This window comes from Dipodomys spectabilis, unplaced genomic scaffold, assembly GCF_019054845.1.
Source record: "Dipodomys spectabilis isolate Male_0828 unplaced genomic scaffold, ASM1905484v1 ptg000140l, whole genome shotgun sequence".
In the NCBI taxonomy this organism is placed as follows: Eukaryota; Metazoa; Chordata; class Mammalia; order Rodentia; family Heteromyidae; genus Dipodomys; species Dipodomys spectabilis.
In genome coordinates this window covers 39,113,278-39,139,909 of record NW_024870817.1, presented here as the reverse complement: position 1 = coordinate 39,139,909, position 26,632 = coordinate 39,113,278, and the positions used below count along the sequence as shown (strand labels likewise).

The 26,632-nt window shown below is 39.7% G+C and overlaps 1 protein-coding gene across 1 annotated transcript in view; it reads left to right on the top strand.

Annotated features, from left to right (window-relative positions):
- Il31ra (interleukin 31 receptor A) overlaps window positions 1–26,632 on the top strand; it is a gene marked incomplete at its 5' end in the record, with an annotated part of 44,701 nt that overhangs the window by 10,894 nt on the left and 7,175 nt on the right. The window contains 7 exons of the mRNA XM_042690719.1: window positions 144–295; window positions 5,585–5,738; window positions 8,918–8,997; window positions 12,116–12,332; window positions 18,769–18,951; window positions 25,019–25,120; window positions 26,170–26,316. Coding sequence (XP_042546653.1) covers window positions 144–295; window positions 5,585–5,738; window positions 8,918–8,997; window positions 12,116–12,332; window positions 18,769–18,951; window positions 25,019–25,120; window positions 26,170–26,316 — 1,035 coding nt within the window. The remainder of the gene's footprint in view (window positions 1–143; window positions 296–5,584; window positions 5,739–8,917; window positions 8,998–12,115; window positions 12,333–18,768; window positions 18,952–25,018; window positions 25,121–26,169; window positions 26,317–26,632) is intronic.

Here is a 26,632-nt window from a genome sequence, read left to right as displayed (position 1 = left end):
ATAATAAGCAACAGTATATACACTGTGGTTTCCTTTCTAGGCTTATTTTGCTTTTAACTTTGAGTGGATGTTATTAGCATCTTCTCATCCATTTGCAAGCATGAGAATTATATGTATTTTGTTATTGTTTTTCTCATTTTCAGTGAAAACTGAACCACCTGAGATTTTAAGTGTGAAACCAGTTTTGGGCATCAAACGAATGATCCAGATACACTGGAAAATACATGAAATATTTCTTCCTGGGACATGTTTAGACTATATGCTTCGATACAGGACCATCAATAGTACCCACTGGGTAAGTTATGCTCCTGTATTATTCCTGTTAGAGGACCTCCAAAGAAGGGACTCACTGACAATTTTTGCATATCCGGAATCATCTTTCTTCCTTTATACATTGAAAATAGAAAAGAAGTAATAGTGAGTCCTCTATTTCCAGTTTCCCATTTGTACTTTTTAGATCAGAAGAAGCATATAGCCTAAGCATAGCAACATATTAAAGAATGGGAGCCGGTTGTTGGTGGCTCACGCCTGTAATCCTAGTTAGTCAGGAGGCCAAGATGAGAGGATCACAGTTCAAAACCAGCCCAGAAAGTGCATAAGACTCTTATCTCCAATTTACCACCAGAAAACAGGAAGTCGTGCTGTGGCTTAAGTGGTAGAGCACTTGCCTTGAGCCGAAAAGCTCAGGGACAGCACCCAGGCCCAGAGTTCAAGCCCCAGGACTGAAAAAAAAAAAAAAAGGGAAATTTACTTTTGCATCCACCCTAGATTATATCTATGTTTCACTAGAGACTATGGTTTGGCTATTTTCTTTTTCCAATCTTTTATAAAATTATGAAGTCTAGTCTGGTAATAAGACTTAGTGGTACAGTGCTTGCCCAGCATGTATGAAACCTTGGGTTTGATCCCCCAATCCCACATAAACAGAAAAGGCTGGAAGTGGTGCTGTGGTTAAAGTGGTGGAGTGCTAGCCTTGAGCAAAAGAAGCTCAGGATCAGTACCCAGGCCCTGAGTTTAAGCCCCAGGATTGGCAAACATAAACATAAAAAATAAAAACAAAATGATGAATTCTAACATACACTTAGAAAGAGAATGAGGCATACATTGCATTTAAAAATCATTAAGGCAGCAACTCATGTAATCTCACTAAAGTCCAATCATGACAGAACCATCTCCTTTCCCTGAAAACCCTCCTCTCCCTCCCCCTCCCCCTTAGCATAATTGCTCTCCTGTTTTCATTGTAGTCATTTCTTTACTTTCAATATAGTTTTATTGTTTCATCCTGAGTTCCTGAAAAATATAATTTATGAGCTCTAATTCCTTGAATCCTCCCACTTCCCAGAGTATGTATATCTCTATGGTGCCCAGTGGAGGTATAGGAATGAATGGACTACATACCTTTTGTACTTTTTATCTTTGACTTAGTTCTCTTAATATTGTGTTTTTAACATTCACGATATATAATGTAGTTTATATACTTTAATTGTTAGATTTTATTCTCTTGCATGAATGCAACAAGATCACTGCATTAATTTGCTTTACCTGACTTTTAATGAGATTTGCATACCTCTTCATGTGATTATTGGCCATTTAGATTTCTTCTTTTTTTTTTCCGGTTGTGAGGCCTGAACTCTGGGCCTGAGTGCTGTTCCTCAGCTCTTCAGCTCAAGGCTAGCGTTCTACCACTTGAGCCACAGCACCACTTCTGGCTTTTTCTGCTTATGTGATACTGAGGAATCGAACCCAGGGCCTCATACATGCAAGGCAAGCGCTCTCCCACTAAGCCACCTTTCCAGCCCCTAGATTTATTCGTGTGTGTGTGTGTGTGTGTGTGTGTGTGTGTGTGTGTGTGTGTGTGTGTGCGTGCGCATGCGTGTATGCACATGCATGCGCACACACACACATGCACAGGTCCTGCAGCTTGAACTCAGGGGCTGGGCTCTGTCTCGAGTTTTCTTTTTCTTTTTTTGGTTGGTCGTGGGGCTTGAACTTGGGGCATGGATACTTTGCCTTTGTTTTTTTTTTTTTGCTCAAAGCTAGTGCTCTACCACTTTGAGCCACAGCACCACTTCTGATTTTGATTTTTTTGATTTTCTGGTGGCTAATTGGAGATAAGAATCTCATGAACTTTCCTGTCTGGTCTGGCTTCAAAATGCAATCCTCAGATCTCAGCCTCCTGACTAGCTAGGATTACAGGCATGAGCCATTGGAGCCTGGCTCATAATTTATTTCTATAACCATATGTAATCAACTAATAAAACTTAGTTATTGGAACTTGGAGCCTTATGGGAAAGCAATCAAGAATATTACTGGTGGGGCTGGGAAGGTGGCTCAGTGGTAGAGTGCTTGCTTTGCATGCATGAGGCCCTGGGTTTGAGTCCTCAGCATCACATAAGCAGAAAAAGCCGAAAGGGGTGCTGTGGCTCAAGTGGTAGAGAGCTAGCCTTGAGTTGAAGAGCTGAGGGACGGTGCCCAGGCCCAGAGTTCAGGCCTCACAACCAACAACAACAACAAAATTAAAAAAAAGAGTATTACTGGCCTTGTTGGAGCATGAATATAGACTCAGGCTTCTATGAGTATGCCTAGTTACCATGACAACCATTCATCTTGTCCAGGAGGATGAGACCCTTTCCTTTATGGAAGCTCATATACAATATGTTGATTGTGTCTTTTCCTAGTCTAGAACCTTTTCAGAACAGTAAGTTGGTTTAGTTTCATGTATCCTGGTTTAGAGAAATGATGCTGGCCACTTTATGTCTCAGCTTCCTTTCTAAAACCAATTCTGGAACCTTGCTTTTGGAACTCATCAACTTGTAGTTTAGGGAACCCCTAAGCAGAGCAGTCCTCAGAATAACACAGATTCATCTTCCTTTATCTCACATGTGGTCTTAGTGAGCCTGAAAACCATTGGAAGAGTAGTTAATTCGTATTTGTTGGAGTCTGCAGTCACCATAGATTTTGAGATAAGTTTCAATGAGAAAAAGAAATATTAACCTGTGTCACTCTGGAAAACTATTTAACCATGTATAACACTGAGGGCAACAGTGTAAATTACTATTACTCTTGGTGTGCTATACTTTACCCATCTGACAAAGTAACCTACATCTGTTGTCACCTTTACTTCCTTTGGTTTTGTCTGTGAATCAGGTGGGATGTCTTCCTTCCTGCTTTCCTGGAGGCTGTGAGAAGGAAAATGGAGTGTGTAATCACTACTCCTTCTCCCCACCTCGGGCAAGTCTCAGTGATAGTCTCAGCTAAGCTCAACTCAATTTATTGCAACCTTGTATCCATGGTTCCCATTATTGATGGAAAGAGACTAAGTATTTGACAGAAGCTTTTATTCAGCCGTCTCAATTATCACTAAAGAAAACACTTTTTGTAAATTAGGATACTAGTATTTGGCACAGATCATAGATTGTTAAAAACAAACCTAATGAAGCTAATTAGTGTTTTGGTAGGATTCCAGTGCCCATATTGGAATGGGGAAAGTTTTATATCTAAGCCAGTATATGATGGATCAATGGATCACATGTCCCGTGAAAGCCAATAATGCCTAGGCTAGGCAAAAAGCCAAGGTAAAAGAAGCCTTAAAGGCAAATTGTTGGAAATTCAGACAGACTGCTTTGTTTCAGATGAGGCTGGGGGGAGGTGGCTGGGAATAACTGGCTCATGTTAGTGTTTTCTGAGCATGAATGGAATGAAAGGAACAAAGCTATATTGTGTGTGTGTGTTTGTGTGTGTGTGTGTGAGCACACGCACTTGTGACAAATTACAAATCAAGAGGGTAATTAGGAGAATTTTTTTGTAAAATAAAAGAATATTATATATTTTTAAAAGCACAAAAAAGTGAAATAGCATTTTATTAGAAGTCTTCACATTTGTTGTATGGATTGCTCTTATTTTTATTTTCATTATATATGGAGGGTACCATGAAGTTGGGCCTCTCCAAATGGTCTCAGCCCTATTTCAATTGGAGTTCATAACTCACCATAGATTATCTTAAGGTTTGCTGCCTGCAACCAAAAGATACTATCATATGGCTTGGACATAAGCAACTAAATTTCCATCAGCTCTGGATCCTCCTTTGTATGTCTCTATTTCACTAGCCTGGAAGTTTAGTTTTCTTCTTTAGCTAGGATGTTCAGCTTTCTGTTGTAGACACAATTTCTTCATTTACCCAATTTCCTTTAGACCCAGAACAATAATGAAATACTCATTTTTATGCCTCTACATATAGAACTTCCTTCTCTTGCAGGATTCTGTGAGACTATGTGGTGTGCATACTAGCAAAGTGGACATTCTGCTAGCACAGTTTATTTTTTATTAATCAACTAATTTATAAATCAATAGCTAAACATTTTTATTGTAGTAATAATGACTATACTTATTAATAAATACCTAAACTTTTAGTTTTTCTTGGAAGGATGGATCCAGAAAGGATTTTTGTTTTTGGTCAGTTCTGGGGCTTGAATTCAGGGATTGGGCACTGTCCCTTATCTTTTTTTGCTCAAGGCTAGCACTCTACCACTTTGGGCCACAGTTCCACTTCTGGTTTTTAGGTAGTTAATCAGAGATAAGATTCTTATGGTCTTTTCTACCTGGGCTGCCTTCAAATCATAATCCTCAGATCTCAGCCTCCTGAGTAGCTAGGATTACAGGTGTGAGCCACCAGATTCTGGCCAGAAGGGATTTTTAAAGACTACCAAACAGTACTTCATTTTACTGAGAATTTTACACACTTGAGAGAAAAAAAAAACAACTTTTTTAAACCTCTTCTCAATAGAGCATTAAAATGAATTTATATATACAGCTATGTAGATTTTGGCAGCTTGAATCATCAAGCCTAAACCAAGTTTGAAATGAAAGATCTTGGTAAAGTAAACAGCCTAGGCAAGAATACTTGTGTGCCCAGCCCTAGTTGCACTGATGACAGAACACTGCAGTTGTCCAAGATCACTTAAACTCCCCTGGGTCTCATCAATGACATGAGGATTGACCTTGATGCTGCTAAAGCTGACTGTAGGTTTTAGAGTCACCTCTGAGTTTAAGCCAAGGCCCAAGTTGCCCTGGGTCATGGGACCCACCTTACATCTTGCAGAACAGCTTGTACCTGGCTCAGAGGTAAGGCTCTCTTCCCCACAAGCTTAAAGACAGGAAATGAATAGTTATTCATGGAGTGATTCATCTATTTGGGTATTGAGTGTACTCCAGGCACATGTGGAGGTATGCTTATGAAAATGCCATACTTAAAAATTTGAAATACAGTGGCTGGGAAGATGGCTCAGTGGTAGAGCGCTTGTCTTGCATGCCTGAGGCCCTGGGTTCAATTCCTCAGCACCACATAAGCAAAATGAAAAAAGCCGGAAGTAGAAGTGGCGCTGTGGCTCAAGTGGTAGAGTGCTAGCTTTGAGCTGAAGAACTGAGGGACAGCGCCCAGGCCCAGAGTTCAGGCCCCACGACCAGAACCCCCCCCAAAAAATTTGAAATACAGTTTTAAAATAGTAAGAGAGCATTGAGGAATGAGAGGAAGAGTGAAAATAATATGCTGTCACCATGTCAGTTCACAGTTGTTTCTGTTTTATAGGTAGAAATCAACTTCGAGAGCAATTATCCGGCCTATAACCTCACAGACCTGCAAGCTTTCACAGAATATGTCACAGCTCTGAGATTTATGACCATCGGTTCACGATTTTGGAGTGACTGGAGTCAAGAAAAAGTGGGAATGACTGAGGAAGAAGGCAAGTTACTCTGTAATTCCTTGATTGCTTGCTCTGGTGTTGGGCTGGCTTGGCTTAGACCTAGTGGATTTTGTCAAACATCATGTAATCCTATCATCAAAGCCTGGTGAGTCGCATGTTTCCTGTTCACAGACAACCATAGTACCCGCTAAGCCTGTGGTACTCAAATGGTATTAGTTCCTAAGCAGCTTTGTGCCCAAAGGTAATGAATTTTATCTTAGTTCTCTTATAAGGTTATATTCAACATAAAGTAGAAACGTATCTTGAAACTGGGCACTGGTACCTGTAATCCTAGTACTCACAAGGTTGAGATCTGAGGATCTCAGCTCAAAGCCCAAGCAGGAAAGTCTGAGAGACTCTTATCTCCACTTAACTACCAAAAATCTGGAAGTAGAGCTGTAATATAAACTATAGGACACTAGTCTTAGCAAAATGAGTTCAGGGATAGGGCCCAAGTCCTGAGTTCAAGCCCCAAGACCAGCATTAAAAAATAAATAAAAATAAAGGTATCCTTGATAAGGTAAAGATAGTTGCTGAAGAACAACTATTAAAAATTTAAAGCTGTAACTACTAAAAGAAAAAAAAGATCACATCTTTGATGACAGCAGGAAAAGGAAAGAGATTCAGCAACCAACCTGATGTCCTCTAAATTTTCTATTCTGCATGGGGGATGTTCATGCTTAGTCTGGATTTGCCCTTAGTAGATTTAGCTTCAGAACAGGAGTCACTCAGCAGTTGGAAATTGGGCTAGATAACATGTAAGGACCCTTCTTATCCTGAGAGTCTGTTCTTTTTTTTTTTTTTTTCAGTCGTGGGGCCTGAACTCTGGGCCTGGGCGCTGTTCCTCAGCTCTTCAGCTCAAGGCTAGCTCTCTATCACTTGAGCCACAGCACCACTTCTGGCTTTTTCTGCTTATGTGATATTGAGGAATGGAACCCAGGGCCTCATACATGCAAGGAAAGCATTCTACCACTGAGCCACCTTCATTCCTCAGCACCACATAAGCAGAAAAAACCAGAAGTAGCACTGTGGCTCAAGTGGTAGAGCGCTAGCCCTGAGCTAAAGAGCTGAGGGACTGGCCCAGGCCCAGAATTCAGGCCCTATGACCAACAAAAAAATAAATAAATAAAATCAAGTAATATGTAAAGTCTAAACAACTCCAATATCCTTATAAGCAGGTTAAGTGAAGTTACAATAAATCTCATTGAGAAACTAGGGGCCCTAACAGTTGTTTGTGTTAGCTACATTTTGGCTTCTGACAGAATAGTTATAGAAATGTGACCTTCCATTGATAACAAAAAGTTGACTTTGCTAGAGTTCAGCAGTTTTACTTTAGGATACTTAATCATTTAAAGTTAAAAAAATCTCTTTAGGCAATCTTTCAGTGCTAACATCATGTGTATCTTGGCCTTTGTGGTGGGCCCCATTCTTTGTTGACCTAATTATAGTTTCCCCAGTCAGTATCCTTGAGAAAGCCCTCAACCACTGCAGCTCCCAAATTAGGGTCATTTCTTCTCTTCTCCAAATTATAGGCCACTGGCCTAGTAGACAGTTCTTTAGAGTTCTCTGGAATTTTTATGTGTTTGAGTATTTTTCTCCCTTCCTGGCTGAAATATGTAAGTCATTCTTTAAATCAGTAGCTTTCAGATACATGTCAGAATTTATAGTTTGCCAGTGATATACCCCTTCTAAAGTTTATTTGAGACATATGATTTAGTTCAGAGAACAAGTAAAATAGTAAAATACGATTCCTTCTTTTTGTAAATTTTATTCTTGTGTAGTCAGACAACCAGACTCCTGTACACTTGAACTGTATTGTGTTAGATTAGGTTGCTTACTAGAAAAACATGAGCTAGAATTTATACCTTTATGTATCTATCATCTGCTGTCTCAACTCTTTCTTTGTGAGCTGGGCACATTGCTTAACCACAAGAAGCATGATTGTGGTATTTTTATGCTTTTGCTCACCAGAGATTGAAGATATTGGTCTTCATGTTATCTTGTATCTTTTCTTAATGATAATAAATTTACATAATAAATATACATAATAAACATCATTTCTAAATTTTGAGTCCCTAGCCAACAAAACAATTGCTTCATGTTATGAATTTCTGTATCCTTTTATATGGAGAAACATGTAACTGAAGATGGTTTCTTGCAGTATGTTGCTAGGAACTGAACCCTGGGATCCTCATACTCGTTTCTCAGTATGCCAGTATATAGGCAAAGGCAAGAGCTTTAACCCTGAGCTGTGTCCAGAGTCTTACTTTAATTTTGATTTTGAGGCAGCATTTCACTAAGTTGCCCAGCCTCCAACCTGCAATATTCTGGCTCAGTCTCCTAAGTCTCTCTTTCTTTTCTTCCCTCCCTCCCTTTCTCTCTCTCTCTATTTCTCTCTCTCTCTTCCTCTCTTCTTCCTTCCCTCTCCCATAGTTCTGGGGGCTTGAACTCTGGGCCTAGGCACTGTCCTTGAGTTTTTTTCTCAAGGTTAACACTCTATTAGTTAAGCCACATCTTTACTTCTGGAACTTTTAGTGGTTAATTGGAGTCTCACAGACTTTCCTACCCAGGCTGGAAATCACAATCCTCAGATTTCAGCCTTTGGAGTAGCTAGGATTACAGGTGTGAGCCACTGGCTTTTGGCTCAATATGATTGTCTTTTAAGCATTTCCTGCAGGTAAGACCAGCACTAAACTTAGAGCTCAGGGAGTGACAGTGAAAATTTCCCTACTCCTTTGATTTTCCTATATATTATAATTATACAGTTTCATCATTTTTGGAAGAGACATGGTATAAATTATCTGTACATATGCATTTTCTTTTCTGATAGTTAAATGTGTCTTTCCCAGCCTTGATGTATATAGAAGTTATATCTTAAAGGACACACGATCATTGCATTTCCATCCAGATTATATTACAATGAGCTCTATTGTATTTTTCCTTGGCTTTACAGTAAGTTATCAGATGTGAGAGAAATTTTATTGTAAGTTTGTTTGATTTCATTCTTTCAACTACAAACTGAAGCCCCTTGTTGGCCCTACTCTTCCTTTTCCTGCTGGCTTGCTTAAGCATATGTTTCCCAGTTGCGCTTTCTAAACAGGCAGGCCAGATGCATGTCTCTATTTTCTGCTGTCTCCAACCTTCTTTTGGGGTTGAGCACCTTGCTCTTGTTCTTCCAGCTCCACATGGCCTGAATCTGTGGAGAATTCTGAGACCAGCTGAGATGGACGGAATGAGGACAGTGCGGTTGCTGTGGAAGGTAACTTCTATTGGGTTATGCTTTAACTCTGTCTCTTACTCCTCTCAACACTGATTCTTGACATTTTATCTCCTGAATTCATCTTCCTAGAGGCCTTTATGCTGGCTGAAAACCACTCAGTGGCTGTCCAACTACATAGTCCCATAGATAATTTTGTAGGTGGCCTAAATATACCTTATTGGTCCTGGGGGCTGGGAAGTTGGCTCAGTGGTAGAGCGTTTGCCTTGCATGCCTGAGGCCCTGGGTTCAATTCCTCAGCACCACATAAACAAAAAGAAAAAACCCAGAAGTGGTGCTATAGCTCAAGTGGTAGAGCACTAGCCTTGAGCTGAAGAGCTGAGGGACAGTGCCCAGGCCCAGAGTTCAGGCACCATGACCGGACCCCCCCCAGAAAAACACCCCAAAATCAAAAACCTTATAGGTCCTGGACTCTTTGTGGTCCAAAAGATTTATACCTGTGTGCTAGCCTCCATTAGAATGCCATGTAAGACTCTGTAGTCCCACCCCCACAACTAACAGGAGCAGCCCATCAGTATGTTCTCAGGTAATTGCCAACATACCTGACCTATGTGCCTAGTTGAGTACTGGGATAATGGGGTGCTAAGGCAGAAGAGGGGTAGAAAGGTAGAGGCTTAAGAGTACAAAACAAGAAGACAGCTCAGTAATGAAAGAAAGAGGAGAAAGGCATAGGTTATACGAAAAGAAAATGGGACAGGCCAAGAATAGGAAAAGGCAATATGTAGGGCAGGGAAAAGGAAAAATGGAAGAAACTGTGGGAGATAAGGGAGAAAAGATGGGAAGTTGAGGGGAAGAAGAAAGAGAGGACTAAGCTGCCACAAATCTTTAGCATGTCCCCAGAATTCTCGGGAAATATACATGTCCTTTCCTTCTTGTTGAAGGCAAGTTAGATTCTTCTGACAGAGAGAGAGAGAGAGAGAGAGAGAGAGAGAGAGAGACAGAGAGAGACAGAGACAGAGAGACAAGAGAGACAGAGAGAGACAGAGAGAGAGAGAGACAGAGAGAGAGAGAGAGAGAGACCTGGTATGCCAAATGCTATCCAAACCCAATTACTTTAGAGTTGGAGCATCCTGACTTCATCCCTCTTCTATCACACCCAAGAGCTGTGGGACAACCTCAGGTTGCAAAGGCAGCAGACTTGTGAACGCTCCATCAGTGGTATTGGGAAATCTTTGGGAATCAATCCCAGATGTTGTGATTTCTCTCTCATTTACCACACATGGAGACTGATGACTCCATGAACATATTTTTGGAGTGAGGGAAGTACACAACAGTGCATACACACATCTGGTCTTAGCTACACAATGGTGTTTAAAGGTCAAGTAGAAGAACCTATGAGTAGATGACACAGGCTTCCATATCTCCCTCCTCCCCTATCTGAGGATTGGCATTCCTTTTGTTTCAATAGGAAAGTTTTCTAAGAATTTGACTAATTAAAAAAATGCTCCAGGTTCTTCCCACTCCATATTTTTCCCCAAACCCTTGCCACTGACCTGCCCAGGACTGGCGTGATCTGGTGTGATCATCTGTTAGAGAAGAGATAAGTGAAACAAAACAAAACTACAATAAAATTGTATGGCAGTTTTTACTTTGTATCACTCATTTTTAACTTCATAAATATGATAACAAAAAAAGAATGCAGTAAAAGATAATGAATTTTGGTAGTGGTGAAGGTTGTTATCAGTCTATGAATATACTAAAATTCATTCAATTACACATTTTTTTATGCTGTTACTGGGGCTTGAACTCAGGGCCCAGGCACAATCTCCTAGTTTTTTCCATGCAGGCTAGCACTACTGTTTGAATCACACCTTCACTTTGGCTTTTTTTTTTCTGGTTAACTGGAGATAATAGTTTCACAGATTTTTCTGCCTGTGCTATTTCAAACCATAATCCTCAGAATTGACCCTTCTGAATAGTTAGGATGGTAGGCATGAGCCACTGGTTTCTGACTGGCTTGCATACTTTTAAACAGTGAATATTATAGGTCATGGATGTAGGTTAGTGGTAGAGTGCTTGCTTAACATGACCAGGGGCTGATTCCCATCTTTAGCACTGCAAAAACAACCGAACAACAGCTCAAAAACAGGGAGTGTTTATAGAATGTGAATTATGCTCATTAAAGCTGTTATTTTCCTAAGAATACATTGTCTTGAGAAATGAAAGAAACTTTCTGGTTGGTCTTTTATTTCTTGTTCCTGGGAAAGAAAGTCCTATACTGGAATTGCTGGTAAAGCCCAGTCTGATTGTACATCAATCATTCTCTTCCATCTATGTTTTTAATCCACAATAAAAATTGAAAAACTGGAAAGCCCTATAATTCCTGAGAAATATTCATAACATCTGGTCAGAGGGTCTAATTTCAATAAAAGTTTGGCTTGGGGCCCGTGGGGTTCTCTACTTTAGGCTCCTCACCAATGGTTTGGGTCTGGAAAGACAACCCTCAATGTTTTAGTCATCTTAGCTGGATGCCTGTCTGAGTAGCTGGTTTAAGAAAGCTGACTCTCTTCAGAGAGGAAAGATATGGAGATTGAAGATAAGAACATAGGTGCTCAAGTCCAGAATAGAGTTCAGATTTTCTCAGAGGGAATGCCTTGGATTTTTAGCTCTTATGCCTCTGAAAAATACAACCAGAAGAAAACAGTTTGCTTACACTGGCTTGTGATGTTTCCTAGTTTTAGTCTTAGGAAATCAAACTTAAGAGTTGATACCAAGGCTGGGAATGTGGCTTAGTGGGAGAGCACTTGCCTAGTATGTGTGAAGTCTTGGGTTTGATTCTTCAGTACCACATAAACAGAAAAAGCCAGAAGTGGCTCAAGTGGTAGAGTACTAGCCTGAGCAAAAGAAGCTCAGGGACAGTGCCTAGGCACTGAGTTCAAGCCCCAGGCCTGGAAAAAAAAAGTTGATACCAAGGTATCTTCTTCCTTTGAAGGATTAATATATCCCCAAAGGGAATATTTTATTCCAAGTAGGGAATTTGCTGATCATGGTTTAAGATCAAATAACTAACAGTACCCTGCATGCTCCATCCATCATCTTAGCAACTATCTCAGGGCCTTATGTTTTTGATTGGGAAAAAAATTATTTCCTTTCATTTCAGAAGGCAAGAGGAGCACCAGTCCTGGAGAAAATACTTGGCTACAATATATGGTACTTTCCAGAAAACAATATTCATCACAATGAAACAAGTAATACTACTAATCAGCAGCTTGATCTTCATCTGAGCAATGAGACCTATTGGGTGTTCGTGACTGCTTATAATTTTCTTGGGGAGTCTCCGGGCGCCAGGCTGAGGATTTCTGCTATTCAAGAGAAGCGTAAGTAGAGTACAGACTTCTCCTTTGGGTGCATAGTTCCATGCAGTTAGCTACGGAAGAGTCTTTGTCTTCTCAAGGATAGCTATTCTCTTGAGTCAAAATGAAAAAGGAGAGCGAACTTTTTAGGTTGTGAAGGGAAGACAGAATCTGCTGGTAACAAGCTCCTTGACAAAAAGTTCCTTTTGAACAAAGCTTATGTTAAAAAGATATATCACAGAGTACAGCCATGAGCCTGGAAGTCCTATGTGTATCTTTGTGTATCTTCTGCTGTTGGTTCTGGTCCAATATCAAATGAAAACTGGATTGAGCCACATGAAGCCGTCATATCTGAGAACTTTGTCCTTAGTGTCTGAAATCTTTCCTGAACTCTCTTCTCCCCAGATGGAGCTGACTATGTTCCTAGTGGCTGAGTGTTCACTTTGTTTTCTTCCTTTTCCAAATTAGGAAAAATTCTTATATTTATATTTGCCAGTAAGTTTCCCCTTAAACTTTTGATTAAGTAGTTTGGATTTCTTAGGGCTCTTGGGGCCACTAATATTTTACTTCCTGTTTTGGAATAAAATGCCATCTTTCAATTCTTGTAGGAGAATTGCAAAAAATAACTTTTCTTGTTTTTTTCTTCATTAATCTTAGATTATCCTTTATTTCATGTATTTTCACATTTATTTTATTGCCCTTTTATCCTTTGATAAGATGTAAGTCTCAGAAGGACAGCGACTTTTATTATTTCTTTCTTCTTTTTGTCAAAATCTAGTCACCCAGAATAGTATACAGCCATTGACACAGAGCAAGTTCTTGGAAATAACTTATCCAGTTATATCATACTTAGGGGATGTTCTCTCCAACTTGCTCCCTCCGTTTCTCTTAGCTCTAGGCATCTTCACAGCCAACTCGAGACTTCACTGCTTGTCCTTCCATCTCTTTTCCCCAAACCTCACCACTTTTGTCATTTTAGAACTAGATAGTCATTCATACTTCTGTGTTTTGAGCTGTATTTGGTATTATTTTAGTTATTTCATAGAATTCCCCGCCAGGCATTGTGGTTCATGCCTGTAATCCTAGTTACTCAGGAGGCTGAGATCTGAGGATCATGGTTCATAGCCAGCCAGGCAGTGAGACTCTTATCTCCAATTAACCACCAGAAAACTGGAAGTGGTGCTGTGGCTCAAGTGGTAGAGTGCTAGCCTTGAGCTGAAGCACTGAGAGACAGCACACAGACCCAGAGTTCAAGCTCCACAACCGACAAAAAAAATAAAAATAAAAAAATAAAAAATAAAGAATTCCCCATAGTCCTTAGTTCCCAGCATCCTAGTTCTTACCTATCAAATAGTTTGGTAATGAAGTTTCTGAGAAACAACATGTGTTATTGGAGTACATAACTTTGTTAATAGAGGTGCTACTGAATAGGAATCTCAGTTATCAGGCCTGGCCCCAGAATGGAAGGCAGCAAATACAGGGTATGGAAACATGGACTTTGGACCAACAATCTTGGGTTCAAATCATCACATGTCTGCAAGATACTATTGTCCTTCTGTGTGTGAGGTGGCGGGGGGTGGGGGGAGGTGGTTTACTGGGTGAACCTAGGGAACCTAGAGTCTTTCTGTTATTGTTGTTGCTCCTGGTGCCTGAACTCTGTGCCTGGGTACTGTCTCTCAGATCTTCAGCTCAAGGTTAGCGTTCTACCACTTGAGCCACAGCATCACTTCTGGCTTTTTCTGCTTATGTGGTACTTAGGAATCAAACTCAGGGCCTCATGCATGCAAGGCAAGCACTCTACCACTGAGCCACCTTCCCAGCCCTGGAACCTAGAGTCTTGTGCATGCTAGGCAAGAATTCTTCCACTGAGTTATATTCCAACCCACTATTTTCATTCTTAATAAAATTTCTGGGCTGGGTGTAATGACTCACAACTGTAACCTGAGTTTCTTGAGAAATGGACATCAGGAGGCCTATCCAGGCAAAAAAGTTAGTGAGATTTCCCTATCTCAACTAATAAGCTCGGCATGGGATATTTACCTGCAGTCACATCTGTGTGGGAGGCTATTGGTGGGAAAATTGATGCATGAGGTCAGCCCTGGGCAAAAGTGTAAGACCCTACATGAAAAGTAGGGCAATGCTTGATAAGAAATGTACTCATTATCTTGCCCATGTAATTGTAACCACTCTGTATGATACTTTCACAATAAAAAAAGAAAAGTAGAACAAAAAGGGTCTTGGGCATGGCTCAAGTGGTAGAGTATCTCCTAGCAAGTGTGAGGCTCTGAGTTCAAACTCTAGTACCATAAACAATTGAAGAAAGAACTCTGATTAATTACATTTCTATTAGATATTTGTATTAGTTAGGTTTACATTGTAATCAAAATACCAGCTTAAGAGAGGAAGGATTGATTTTGACCCATGGTTTCAGAGGTGTTAACCCATCATGGTAGGGTAAGGCAGAGAAAGTCACAACATAGTAGACTGAGAGAGACAGAGAGACAGAGAGACAGAGAGAGAGAGAGAGAGAGAGAGAGAGAGAGAGGGGGATGGATACAGTAAGAGGCTAGGGCACAATAAAGTTCCTGAGGACACATCCTTCATGACCTACAGCCTCCAGATAAGCCTGACCTATCTTTCCCCATATCCCAACAATACTATCATATTATAAATTCATTAAGGGATTAATCCATTCATTAGGTTGGCATACACATGATTTAAATGTTTCTGAAAACACCATCATAGATACTCCTTCTAAACATTTCTCAGTCCAATTAATTAACTAATTGATTAACTATCACAGTTTTGAATTGCCAACTTTAAAATGTAAAATATACTTTAACCTAAGTTATGCTAAATTACAAAAAACCTAAGGCTTTTGTTTCTGGTTTGGTGTCAGAAGTATCACTTATAATGATCCTACATAGTATTTACCATCTATAGCTTGTAGGCCACATCTGGGGCAACATCTGGTTTTTTAAGTGAACTTTTATAGATGTATGTTGCTTTTGGTGTTTGAGCTCAGGATCTTATGCTCTCACTTGGCTTGGTTGCTTGTCTGGTGCTCTGCTACTTGAGCCATACCTTTAGCCTACTTTTTATGCTGGTCAAAAAAAGTAGGAGATGGAGGCTTACAGACTTTTGCTCAGTCTGGCTTTGAATCGTGATCCTCCGTGTCTTAGTTTCCTGAGTAGCTAGGAGTGAGCCATCAGCACCCAGTGTAAATGATCTTTTATTGAAATAGTCGCACCTATCTATTTACATATTGTTTATGTCTTCTTTTGTGCAACATGACAAACTGAGTGGTTGTGAAAGAGACTGTTATCCTCCAAAGCCTGAAGTATCCACTGTCTGACTTTATAGAGGAAGTTTACATACCCCTGTCCTACACACACAAAACTAACGTTCTACAGAATTCTGTTTAATAAAATAGAGATAACTGGGCTAGAGTTATATTAATTCTAATTTTCAGCTCTAAGTATAATCATTACAAATTGTCTATTAGGATGTAGGCATTATGCAAAGATGTTACAGGTAATTTCATTTTAGTTTTGAAATGACCCATGATGTCATTGCTAGTAAATTCATTTTTTAGATGATGAATATACCCAGGAAATTTTAGTAATTTACCCAAGATCTCTCAGGTAGGATTCTAGTCTAGTTCTGCATGAACCAAACTGGTATTGTATACTTTATCTAGAATCTTATACATAAATTGTTCATAAAATATGACTTGAGGGCTGGGAAGGTGGCTCAGTGGTAGAGTGCTTGCCTCACATGCATGAGGCCCTGGGTTTGATTCCTCAGTACCACATAAACAGAAAAGGCCGGAAGTGGTGCTGTGGCTCAAGTGATAGAGTGCTAGCCTTAAGCAAAAGAAGCTCAGGGACAGTTTCCAGGCCCTGAGTTCAAGCCCCAGTACTGGCAACAAAACAAAAACAAAACAAAATACAAAACATGATTTGATATTCTGGTCACAGATGCTGTGTGAGGCAGAGGTGGTTATTTATTTCTGTGGGCTCCCTCCCTTGTTCTCATCTTTAGAATAGGGACTAGACAAGACAAACCTTTGTTCCTGGGTTCTTGATTGGCATCAGAAACCTCTTGATGCCTGAATAGCCTGAATTATCTAAGACCTTAAGCAGCGAGCATCTGTGGAATGGTCTGAGGCAGCAAGTGGACTAGCACAGCCACTTGTGTAGTGACTGGGCCAGAGGAGGAGGGAAGACTGATCAGGGTAGAGTTCAGGGTGATAAAGGTGAAACAATACATGAGAATAGCACCCATATGCAATATACTCAATATCTTGTATATCACAGATCTCGATGGTGTTTGTAGTCAAGTCCCTTTCCTTTTTGGGGGGATTTAACTATGTTTCCTCCCATTCTTATTGATGCATGTGACCTATTAGAACGAATTGCTCAAAATGTTCTTGCAGAATGATAGAAGAATCTGAGAGTTCATCCATAATCTCTAGAATGATGATCTGGAGACTTCTCTTTGAGCATCTCTCTTTTTTTTTCTTTTTTTTCTTTGTCAGTCATGGGGCTTGAACTCTGGGCTTGGGTGCTATCTCTCAGCTCTTCAGCTCAAGACGAGCACTCTACCGCTTGAGCCACAGCGCCACTTCAGGTTTTCTAGTGGTTTATTGGAGATAAGAGTTTCATGGACTTTCCTGCCTGGACTCGCTTTGAACCATGATCCTCAGATCTCAGCCTCCTGATTAGCTAGGATTATAGATGTGAGCCACTGGCGGCCTTTTTGAGCATCTCTTAATGAGGCCAGACTCTTCTTTCCTGATTGTGACTCATCACTTTGTGGAACCATTTCCATACTCCTCATGCTCTCTTCAGTCTCTGTAGGATGCTTGGTACTTTCTACCTGTCTCCTCTGCTCCTCTAAGCTCTGGGATTGATGAGTAGGAGTGTAGGGGCTGGAACCATCACTTAGCTTTAGGTCAAGATTTATGCATGAGTCATATTGAGTCCAGGGAGACTAGAAAAGGAAGTGAAGGAAAATCAGTCTGGGACTGGGAAGCTGAGCCATAGGTCTATCTTGTTGTCCTTGGGTGCTGTAAACAAAGTACTAGGTGATGTTAAGCAACAGAAATCTTGTGTCTCCATTGTAGGGGTTAGAGGTTCAAAGTCAAGTTCTTGGCTGGGCAGTACATTCTCTTAAGTCTCTAAGGGAGGGTTTTTCTTGACTTTTCCTGCTTCCAGTGGACCTAGGTATGCTTTTGCTTATAGCAGCTCCAATAACTCCAATTCCTTTATTGTTGTTGTTGTTGCTGGTCCTGGGGCTTGAACTCTGGGATTAGGCTTCTTGAGCTTCCTTTGCTCAGGGCTAGCACTCTACTATTTGAACCACAGCACCACTTTTGGCTTTTTATGAGTAGTTTATTGTGGATAAGAGTCTCACAGACTTTCTTGCCTGGCCTGGCTTCCAGCCTCAATCCTCATACCTCAGCCTTCTGAGTAGCTAGGATTACAGGTGTGAGCTACTGGCATCAGGCTTCTGATTCTTGCCTCACTTCTCACATGGCCAGCTTCCTGAATCTCTTTTTCTGTATCCAAATTACTCTTTTCTTATAAGAACTCTAGTCCTATTAAGTGAAGGACCCACCAGCTGCAATGAGCCTATTTCCAAATAAGATCACATTGTGTAGCACTGGGAAATTATTTGAAGAGAAGGCATGATTCAATATATAATACCTACAACCTAATATAAAAATCCTGGAGAATGTGATTCTTGCAGCGGAACTAGGGGGAATAAGGTATTTCTCAGAGGTTCCCCAACCAAATGAAACAAACTATGAAGGAATCTGAGAGGGTCTAAAAGAGTTAAGGTGAGACTTCCAATGTTCTAGCAATGACCTTCAGCCTAGTCTGGCTGGGAACCCTTCAAGGCTGTGGGGGTGGGGGAATGGCAGGAGCTCTGTAGATCAGGTGGAATTGAGAACCCAGGCTCTGTGCTCCTCCCCTGCCCCTGCCCCTACTCCAGCTTCACAAGTCCCTCATGCCTTAGCTGCACTTTCTCAGAGGCAATTCTCAGCTTCACAAATGAGCTGTCCTTGTTTGGGAAAAGGACCCATAACATGTGGCTTGCAAAAGCAAAATCCTAAATATACACTCCTGCTGACAGACTCATCGTTGGTCTCCCACGTGTAATTTTCCTTGCATTTCGATAACAGTTTTACTTGGATTTCTGTAACAATTTTAATCAGTAGCTCTCTGGTGAGATCTGGTTCTGGAAACAGTTCAGTGTGTGGGAGATAAAAACAAATTAAGAAGACATTTAATCATTAAATGTATTGGGCAAGGGAGAGACACAATGAAAAGAACAAAACCCACCCATAAGGGAGGTTTCAGTGGACATGATAAACTCTGACTGGGTGTCAGTGTGGCTGGTGCATATGGAGTCATTTGATAGCTGTGTAGTAGTACTTACTTTTTCCTTTCAGCATTTCGATGCATTGAAGTTGTGAAGGCCTACCGTCTTAAGGATCAGCTAGTGGTGGAGTGGGAAAGCACTGTTCCAGAAGTGCACAAATGGATGATTGAGTGGTTCCCAGATTTGAACCCAGAACTCTCTGCCTTTTCCTGGGAGTCTGTGTCTCAAGCCAGAAATTGGACAATTGAGCAAGGTAACTGGCACAGAATGTGCACTTTTTAAATTTTATATTAATCAGTTTTTAAATCCTTTAGCTTCAAAAATGAAAATGTGGCAATAACATTTGCCAAGTTTATGCAAGTTCAGTGAAATACAGTATTATACTTTTTGTCATTTCCCAGGCAGAGCTGGCAAAGCTATATCAGACACAGGGATCTAGCCTGTCTATTATCTTATTGTCTAGCACTGAAGATCCCTTCCAAGATATCTTGTTTTGTGTGTGGTGCTGGTAATTAAACCCAGGGCCTGGGCTCTTTCTACGTAGTCCAGGCTCTCTTTTAACTTGAGAACTTCCACCTTTAGCCTCCTGAGTGCTGGTATTACAGATGTGTGCTACCATGCCTGACTCCTTTACAAATATCTTATTATCCTGAGGATAACATCAGAGTTTGGAGCCTATGTATCTTACCTGGAATAGTCCTCATTTTGTCATCTTTTTAAGAACTAGTCCTTTCCCTAGAGATGGATTGTCCTTTTCAAGAAAGTCCCTGCATCATGTAAAATATATGAAGCTTTGCCCTTTTAATCCTTTTACTCTAACCATTTCTCAATACTTAATAGAATACCTATTAAGAAATATGCTAGGCAGGTTGTGGTGGCATATGCCTATAATCCCAATACTCTGGAGGCCGAGGAAAGAAAAATGCTTCACAATGAGACCCTGTCTCAAAAAAAAAAAAAAAAAAAGATGAAAGTGGCAATGATAGACTAGAACTTCTCTCTCACTTCGTGAATGAAAAGAGTAATGGTAACAAAGCAGAAGCTAAATTCTAAAGAGGGAGAGGGAAAACACTAGAAACCATGAAAGGGACCAGACAGCTGAAAATCTTGGAGAAACAGAAAGCCCCAGTGCGAGCACTCTGAAGGGGAGGAGAATCTGAAGCTGCCACCATCAGGCAGGGGAACTGTTGGGACGGATCTAAAAGCCACCAAGGTGGACCTTTAGGAACTACCTGAAGTAGTTCTGCACTGCAGCTGTTTGCTGTCAAGTAGGACTGAGAATGCTGAGCATAGCTCCTGAGAACCACGGAATTTTTCCTGCCACCTTTCTCCCATAGGACAATGAATTGCTATCTGGGGTGTGAATGCACTGAGACTGGCAGGCAGAGTGCCTGTGGTCCTCCATTTTTTATTTTCAGTACAGAACTCAGTGTTCTGTTTTTGCCTCCCCTGCCCCATGCCACCCAACACATTCAAGAAGACACTTATGGGTTTGGGTGGTGGTTTTCCCTGTGGACACAAACTGGAGCACTGTGAAGCAATTACAAGCCTACCTGGGATACTGTGTGCAAGGTTCCTTAAGGCCATCAGTGGCTCCCAGCACATAAAAAAAGGAAGTTTCAAAAATAAAACCATCACAGGGGCTGGGAAGGTGGCTCAGTGGTAGAGCACTTGCCTTGAATGCCTGAGGCCCTGGGTTGGATTCCTCAGCACCACATAAGCAAAAAGAAAAAAGCCAGAAGTGGCACTGTGGCTCAAGTGGTAGAGTGCTAGCCTTGAGCTGAAGAGCTGAGGGACAGCACCCAGGCCCAGAGTTCAGGCCCAACGACCGGACCCAAAAAATAAAATAAAATAAAAATAAAACCATCACAGAAATGGGCAACTGACCTTTGACTGTCCCCACCCCCAACTGATATATAACACTAATCCGTACACTAGGAATTATAAGAGGATCCAGATAATTATTCTCTGTAGATTAAGCCCCATGCAATGTATAAATGGATGAATGTTTGACTACTGAACTGTATCTGCAGTCCAGTGGTGAGAAACTGTACTTCAGTTATGTCTCTACACAGTCCTGCCTACACGTGAGAATACTTAAACTAGAAGACTACGGATGATTTATACCCCAGCCAAAACTTAGCCTCAAGATGAGCAATTCCCAAAGCAGAAACATAAAAAATATGAAAAATAAAATAACAGCATGATATCTCCAAAAGACAGCAACTTTACTAGAATGTTACCCTTCTGAAAGTAAAATCGATTAAATCTCAAAGTTTTCAAAATAATTGTAAGAATGATTAGCAAAATTCGAGAAGAAATATAAACATCTGAAGGATTTCAAAGAGTACAAAGAAACAGCTAAATGGAATAAAGAAATCAAGGCAGTACATGAAATAGGAATTCAATAGAGAAAAAGAAATCCTAAGAAAAGAATGAAATTGAAATTCTGAAAATAAATAGCTAAATACATCATAAAAATTCAGTTGAAAGACTAGCCAAGAGATTGGGTCATATCAAAGGCAGAATGTCAAGGATTGAAGATAAGGTAGATGAATTAGAACATTAAAATAAAGATTTAAGCCAGGCACCAGTGGCTCAGCCTGTAATCCTAGCTACTTAGGAGGCTGAGATCTGAGGATCACAGTTCAAAGCCAGCCTGGGCAGGAAAGTCTGTGAAACTCTTATCTCCAATAAACCACTCAGAAAACCATAAGTTATGCTGTGGCTCAAGTGGTAGAGTGCTTGCCTTGAGCTGAAGAGCTGAGGGACAGCAACCAGGCCCAGATTCAAGCCCCATGACCAACAACAACAAAAAAGAAGATTTAAAAAATTAAGATTATGAATGGGACATAAAAGACCACTGGAACATAATTAAAGAATTAATCTACAAATCATGGGCATAGAAGGAGGAGAAGAGGTGTAAACAAAAGACATGGAAAACACATTTACTAAAATAATAGTATAAAATCTCTAAAAACATCAAAAGTCCTGTCATCTAATAACAGGAGACTTTTAAAACATCAAATAGATAAGACCAGAAAAGAAAGACCCTATATCATAAGTATACATAATAAAGAAAGACTACTGAAAGAGTTGTTTAATAATGGAGGAATTGTGTTGCAATTTTCTCCCTATATTGCAAGAGAGAAGTTCCAAGTCTCATATGAAGGCAATGCCATCCGAATGACAACAGATTTCTCAACAGAAACTCTAAAAGAAGGAGGGGGCATGGAATGACATATATTAAGCTCTGAAAGAAAATAACTGTCTTAGATACTGTATCCCTTATAATTAAAGGAGAAATAAAGACGTTCATGATAAACAAAAAAATTAATTTATGACATCCAAGTCAGCATTGAAGAAGGTATTTATAGGAATCTTACATAGAAAAGGGAATTCATACAGCCATGGAAATTCAAGTAAGAATAAATATTCATCTAGAGAACTAGATGAATAATTGAGGAGTAAGAAAGACACAAACATAAATTAACAAAAACAACAAAATGGTAGGAATTACTCAAAATGAAAATGGTCTCAATACTGCAATAAAAAGACATGGACTGGCAGATTAGATTAAAAAACAAGTCATACCATTTGTTGTTTGTAAGAAACACATTTCACTAGCAAAGATAAGTACTGCCTAAAGTAAAAGTTTGAAAAACAGTATTTTAAGCAAATAGAATGTGACAGCCAGTAAAATAGCTACTCTTTTAGATGAGAAATCTAACTTCAAACTAAAATTATTCAGGAGAGGATTAAAACATACTGATAAAGGGAACAATACAACAACAGGATATAATAATTGTAAATGTATATTTACCAAATGTCAGTGAAGCCAATTTTATAAAGCAAATATTACTGGACATGAAAACACAGACTGACCTCAAAACAATTCTAGTGGGTAACTTTGATAATCAACTCTCACAATAGATTATCAAGACAAAAAATCAATAAAGAAACTTCATAATCAAATGACTCTACAGATCAAATGGACTTAGCAGATATCTACATAATATTCCACCCAACACTGCAAAATCAACATTCTCTGAAGCCCAAAGAACTTTCTAAAAATTAGATTTAATTTTAGATTACAAAGAAAATCTTAACAAATATAAGAAAATTAAATTACATACTGTATTTTATCAAATTACAATAGAATGAAACTAGAAATCTAGGGCAAAGGAAAGTACAGAATATACCTAAACACATGGAGACTGAATAATACAAGTTTGGATAATGGCAGTGGATCATGGAAGAAATAAGGGATAAAAATTCCTAGAATCAAATGAAAATGTAAACACAACTTCCCAGAACTTCTGGGATACGTTAAAGCAGTACCAAAAAAAAGTTTATAGCTATGAGTACCTACAGTAAAAAATCAGAGCAATCTTAAGTGAATAACTTCATGAGGCACTTCAAGGTCTTAGAAAAAACAAAAATTAGAAAAACTCAAAAGCAGTAAATGAAAAAGGAACAATGTCAGGGAAGAAATTAGCTGAACGAACCAAAAGCATTAGTAAACAAATTAATAAACATTAGAGGTGAAAAGAGCAAAGACCAATGAAATGTGAATTAAAATTCCACTGAGATTCCTTTTTACTCCACGTATCATCAAGAAAACAAGTGGCAGAAAGTGAGGGAGGGGTAGCAAGTTTGACAAGAAATGTACTCACTACCTTACGTATATAGCTGTAACCCCTCCGTACATCACCTTGACAATAAAATTAAATTAAAAAACAATAGGCGGGGTGCACATGGCTCATGTCTGTAATCTAACTACCCTGGAGGCTGAAATCTGAAGATCATGGTTTGAAGCCAGCCCAGGCAGGGAAGTCCATGAGACTCTTATCTCCAAAAAGCCAGAAGTAGAGCTTTGTCTCAAGGTGGGAATGGGAAAAGGAGGCTCACAGGAAAATATAGTTGAAGTACATTATAAGCATGTATGAAAATACCCAATGAAACGCTCCATATTATATAATTAAATATGAATATGTGCAAGTAAAAATGTGGAGAAAATCCCAAAATAATAAAAAATGAATTATAATTTTGCAAGGATGCAGGGAGGTTATAGAAATAAGAATTCTTGGTTTGTGACTTCTCTGGGCTGATATGCTATTACCAAAAGGATTGTTTTATTTTATTTATTTATTTTTTGGGGGGTTAACTTTTTTTAAAAAAATATATTTTTATTGTGAAAATACTGTACAGAGGGGTTACAATTACATGGGTAAGATAATGAGCACATTTCTTATCAAGCATTGTAGCCTCCTCCTTTGTTTCCCCTTTCCATCCCTTCGTATCCTCCCCTCCGCCCGCACCCCCCCGTCCCCCCCCAAAGTTGTAAGGTTCGTTTTTCAACATAACGACTTGTACATCTCATTGTTGCAATGGGTCCTCCTGTATCCCTGTTTTAACAATTTGTTTTTTCCCTTCCCCTCCGCATATACCAACATCATAAATAGTGAAAGCAGGGGTTATACCATGGGGGAGGGACATACAAGGCAACAAAGACATGGATTGTTTTATGTTCAGAAATCTATGATAAAATCAGTGATAAAGAAGATCTCTTACTTCTTCCTGTAATTTTTGTTAGAATTGTATTATTTAGTTCCAAGAATTAATTATAATTTAGTTCTAAGAATTAGGCATTTTATAAGCATGAACATCAGAGTATATCATCTCAATCTCCTGATATCCAAATGAAAAAAGTGGAAAAATCAGTATCTATCAGTCCACAAGTTTTAATCCAATTTTTCTTCTACTCTGGCAGGGTTTGTACTTACTGCTGATTTATTTATTTGTAAAGGTGATGTACAGAGTGGTTATAGTTACATAGGTTAGGTAATGAGTACATTTCTTTTTAAACAGTGTCACCTCTTCCCTCAGTTTCTCCCATTTTTTTTTCCTCTTGACCCCCCCCTCTACAAGTAATATAGTTGTGTCTAGTGAATATCATTGCTGCATTAGTTCACCTTTTGTCCTACTATTTCTGTGCTTCCCCTTATCCTCCCTAAATCAGATTAACCTACATATAATATAAAATGTACAGAAAAAATTTAAAAACTGTACAAAAGGGGAAAAACAGAAAAAAACACAAAAAGCAAAATAAAAATCCTCTTATTCCCATTTCCTGGAGTTCATTCTGATAAGCATCATTTTAAATGATCATATGCACTTAGCTATTGAGCCCTTGTGATCCTCTCCTAAGAATATCCTCCTTTGGTTCAGTGTCAATGTTTAGAGTCCTGTTTAATTTATCATATCATGTCTTTTACTATCCATTGGGTTTACTTGCAGATTTTTTCTTTCTTTTTCAGATAAACTAAAACCTCTCTGGTGCTATAACATTTCTGTTTATCCAATATTGCAAGATCAAGTGGGAGAGCCATATTCCATCCAGACTTATAGTGAAGAAGGCAGTATGTATGGGCAAGCTCTGTGGGGGAGTGGAAACATTGGGGGACCCTTCAAAATTCAGATGCTGCTGTGAATGCTTACGACTTATTTCAGGTTGCCTTGGGGCTTATTTGTGCTGTACCTTCATCTTATATTGAACGATATGTATTGATACAATTGGGGTCAGGAAATAAGAGACACTAAGTTTCAAAACTGGGCAAACATTAGCAATCACCAAGTCCAATTCTGATTTCACAAATGGAAAACTGAAGCTCAGAGTCATGAAACAAAATAACCAGCATCAAAAGAAGCAGTGCAAATGGAACTGCAACCAGGAAAACATTTAATTATGGGACCCACTCAGAGCCTACAGTTTCATCATAAGTTGATCATGTCAAAATTAATTATGAAGCAATGAACATGGGCTTTACCTGTGAATTACTAGACTGCATCTTTTAGAAGCTAATCTTCCAGGTATTAATATCTTGCAGATATTTAGAAGTTAATGTCTTCCAGATATTATCAAATAATTCAACTATTTGATAATAGATACTTTACAAATATAAACAAAAGAGCTGTTTGCCAAATTGGAACGAGAAGTCAGTAAGACAGTACTTTTTCTCTGGCCTTTGTTTCTAATCATTTTGTTTAAGATTTTGTTTCTCGCCGGGCGCTGGTGGCTCACGCCTGTAATCCTAGCTACTCAGGAGGCTGAGATCTGAGGATCGCGGTTCAAAGCCAGCCCGGGCAGGAGAGACCGTGAGACTCCTATCTCCAATAAACCACCAGAAAACCGGAAGTGGCGCTGTAGCTCAAGTGGTAGAGCGCTCGCCTTGAGCTGAAGAGCTGAGGGACAGCGCCCAGGCCCAGAGTTCAGGCCCCACGACCGACAAAAAAAAAAAAAAAGGTTTTGTTTCTCCAGACCACTTGGCTCCTCAGATCATTACTCAGCCTCTATGTTGTACCTCTTACAATGTGCAGCTTTGATCTGCGTGCTGGTAGTGTCTATGTCGGGGGAGGATCTGCAAGGGTGTAATTCAACATTGCTTACTTATCTCTCTGTCCGCTCAAGTTCCAACAGAAGGTCCACAGGCCAAAGTGGAGAACATTGGTGTGAGGACAGCCACGATCACATGGAAAGAGATTCCTAAGAGTCAGAGAAATGGTTTTATTAGCAACTACACCATATTTTACCAAGCTGAAGGTGGAAAAGAATTCTGTAAGTGTGGTCATAGCCAAGGTGAAAATCAAGCAAGCAAGCCAACAAACAACAAAAAGCACTTTTCCAAGCAGATGATAGGGCTAGCTGTGTCACAGGGATGACTCCTAAGCTGTAACCTGTATCTGCATGGATCACCGTAGCTTTTTCCAGCTTCTCTGAAAATGGGCTCAAAAGCACAATTCAAATGAAAAGTGAGGTGGAAGAATAGAAAGTCCTGTAGGAATGGAAAGAGTTGATATAATTTGTCCTGGCCAGGTACTGAATGCGTCAACCCCTTCAAGAGTTCTCTGACCATTATTCCTGAGAAAGATAT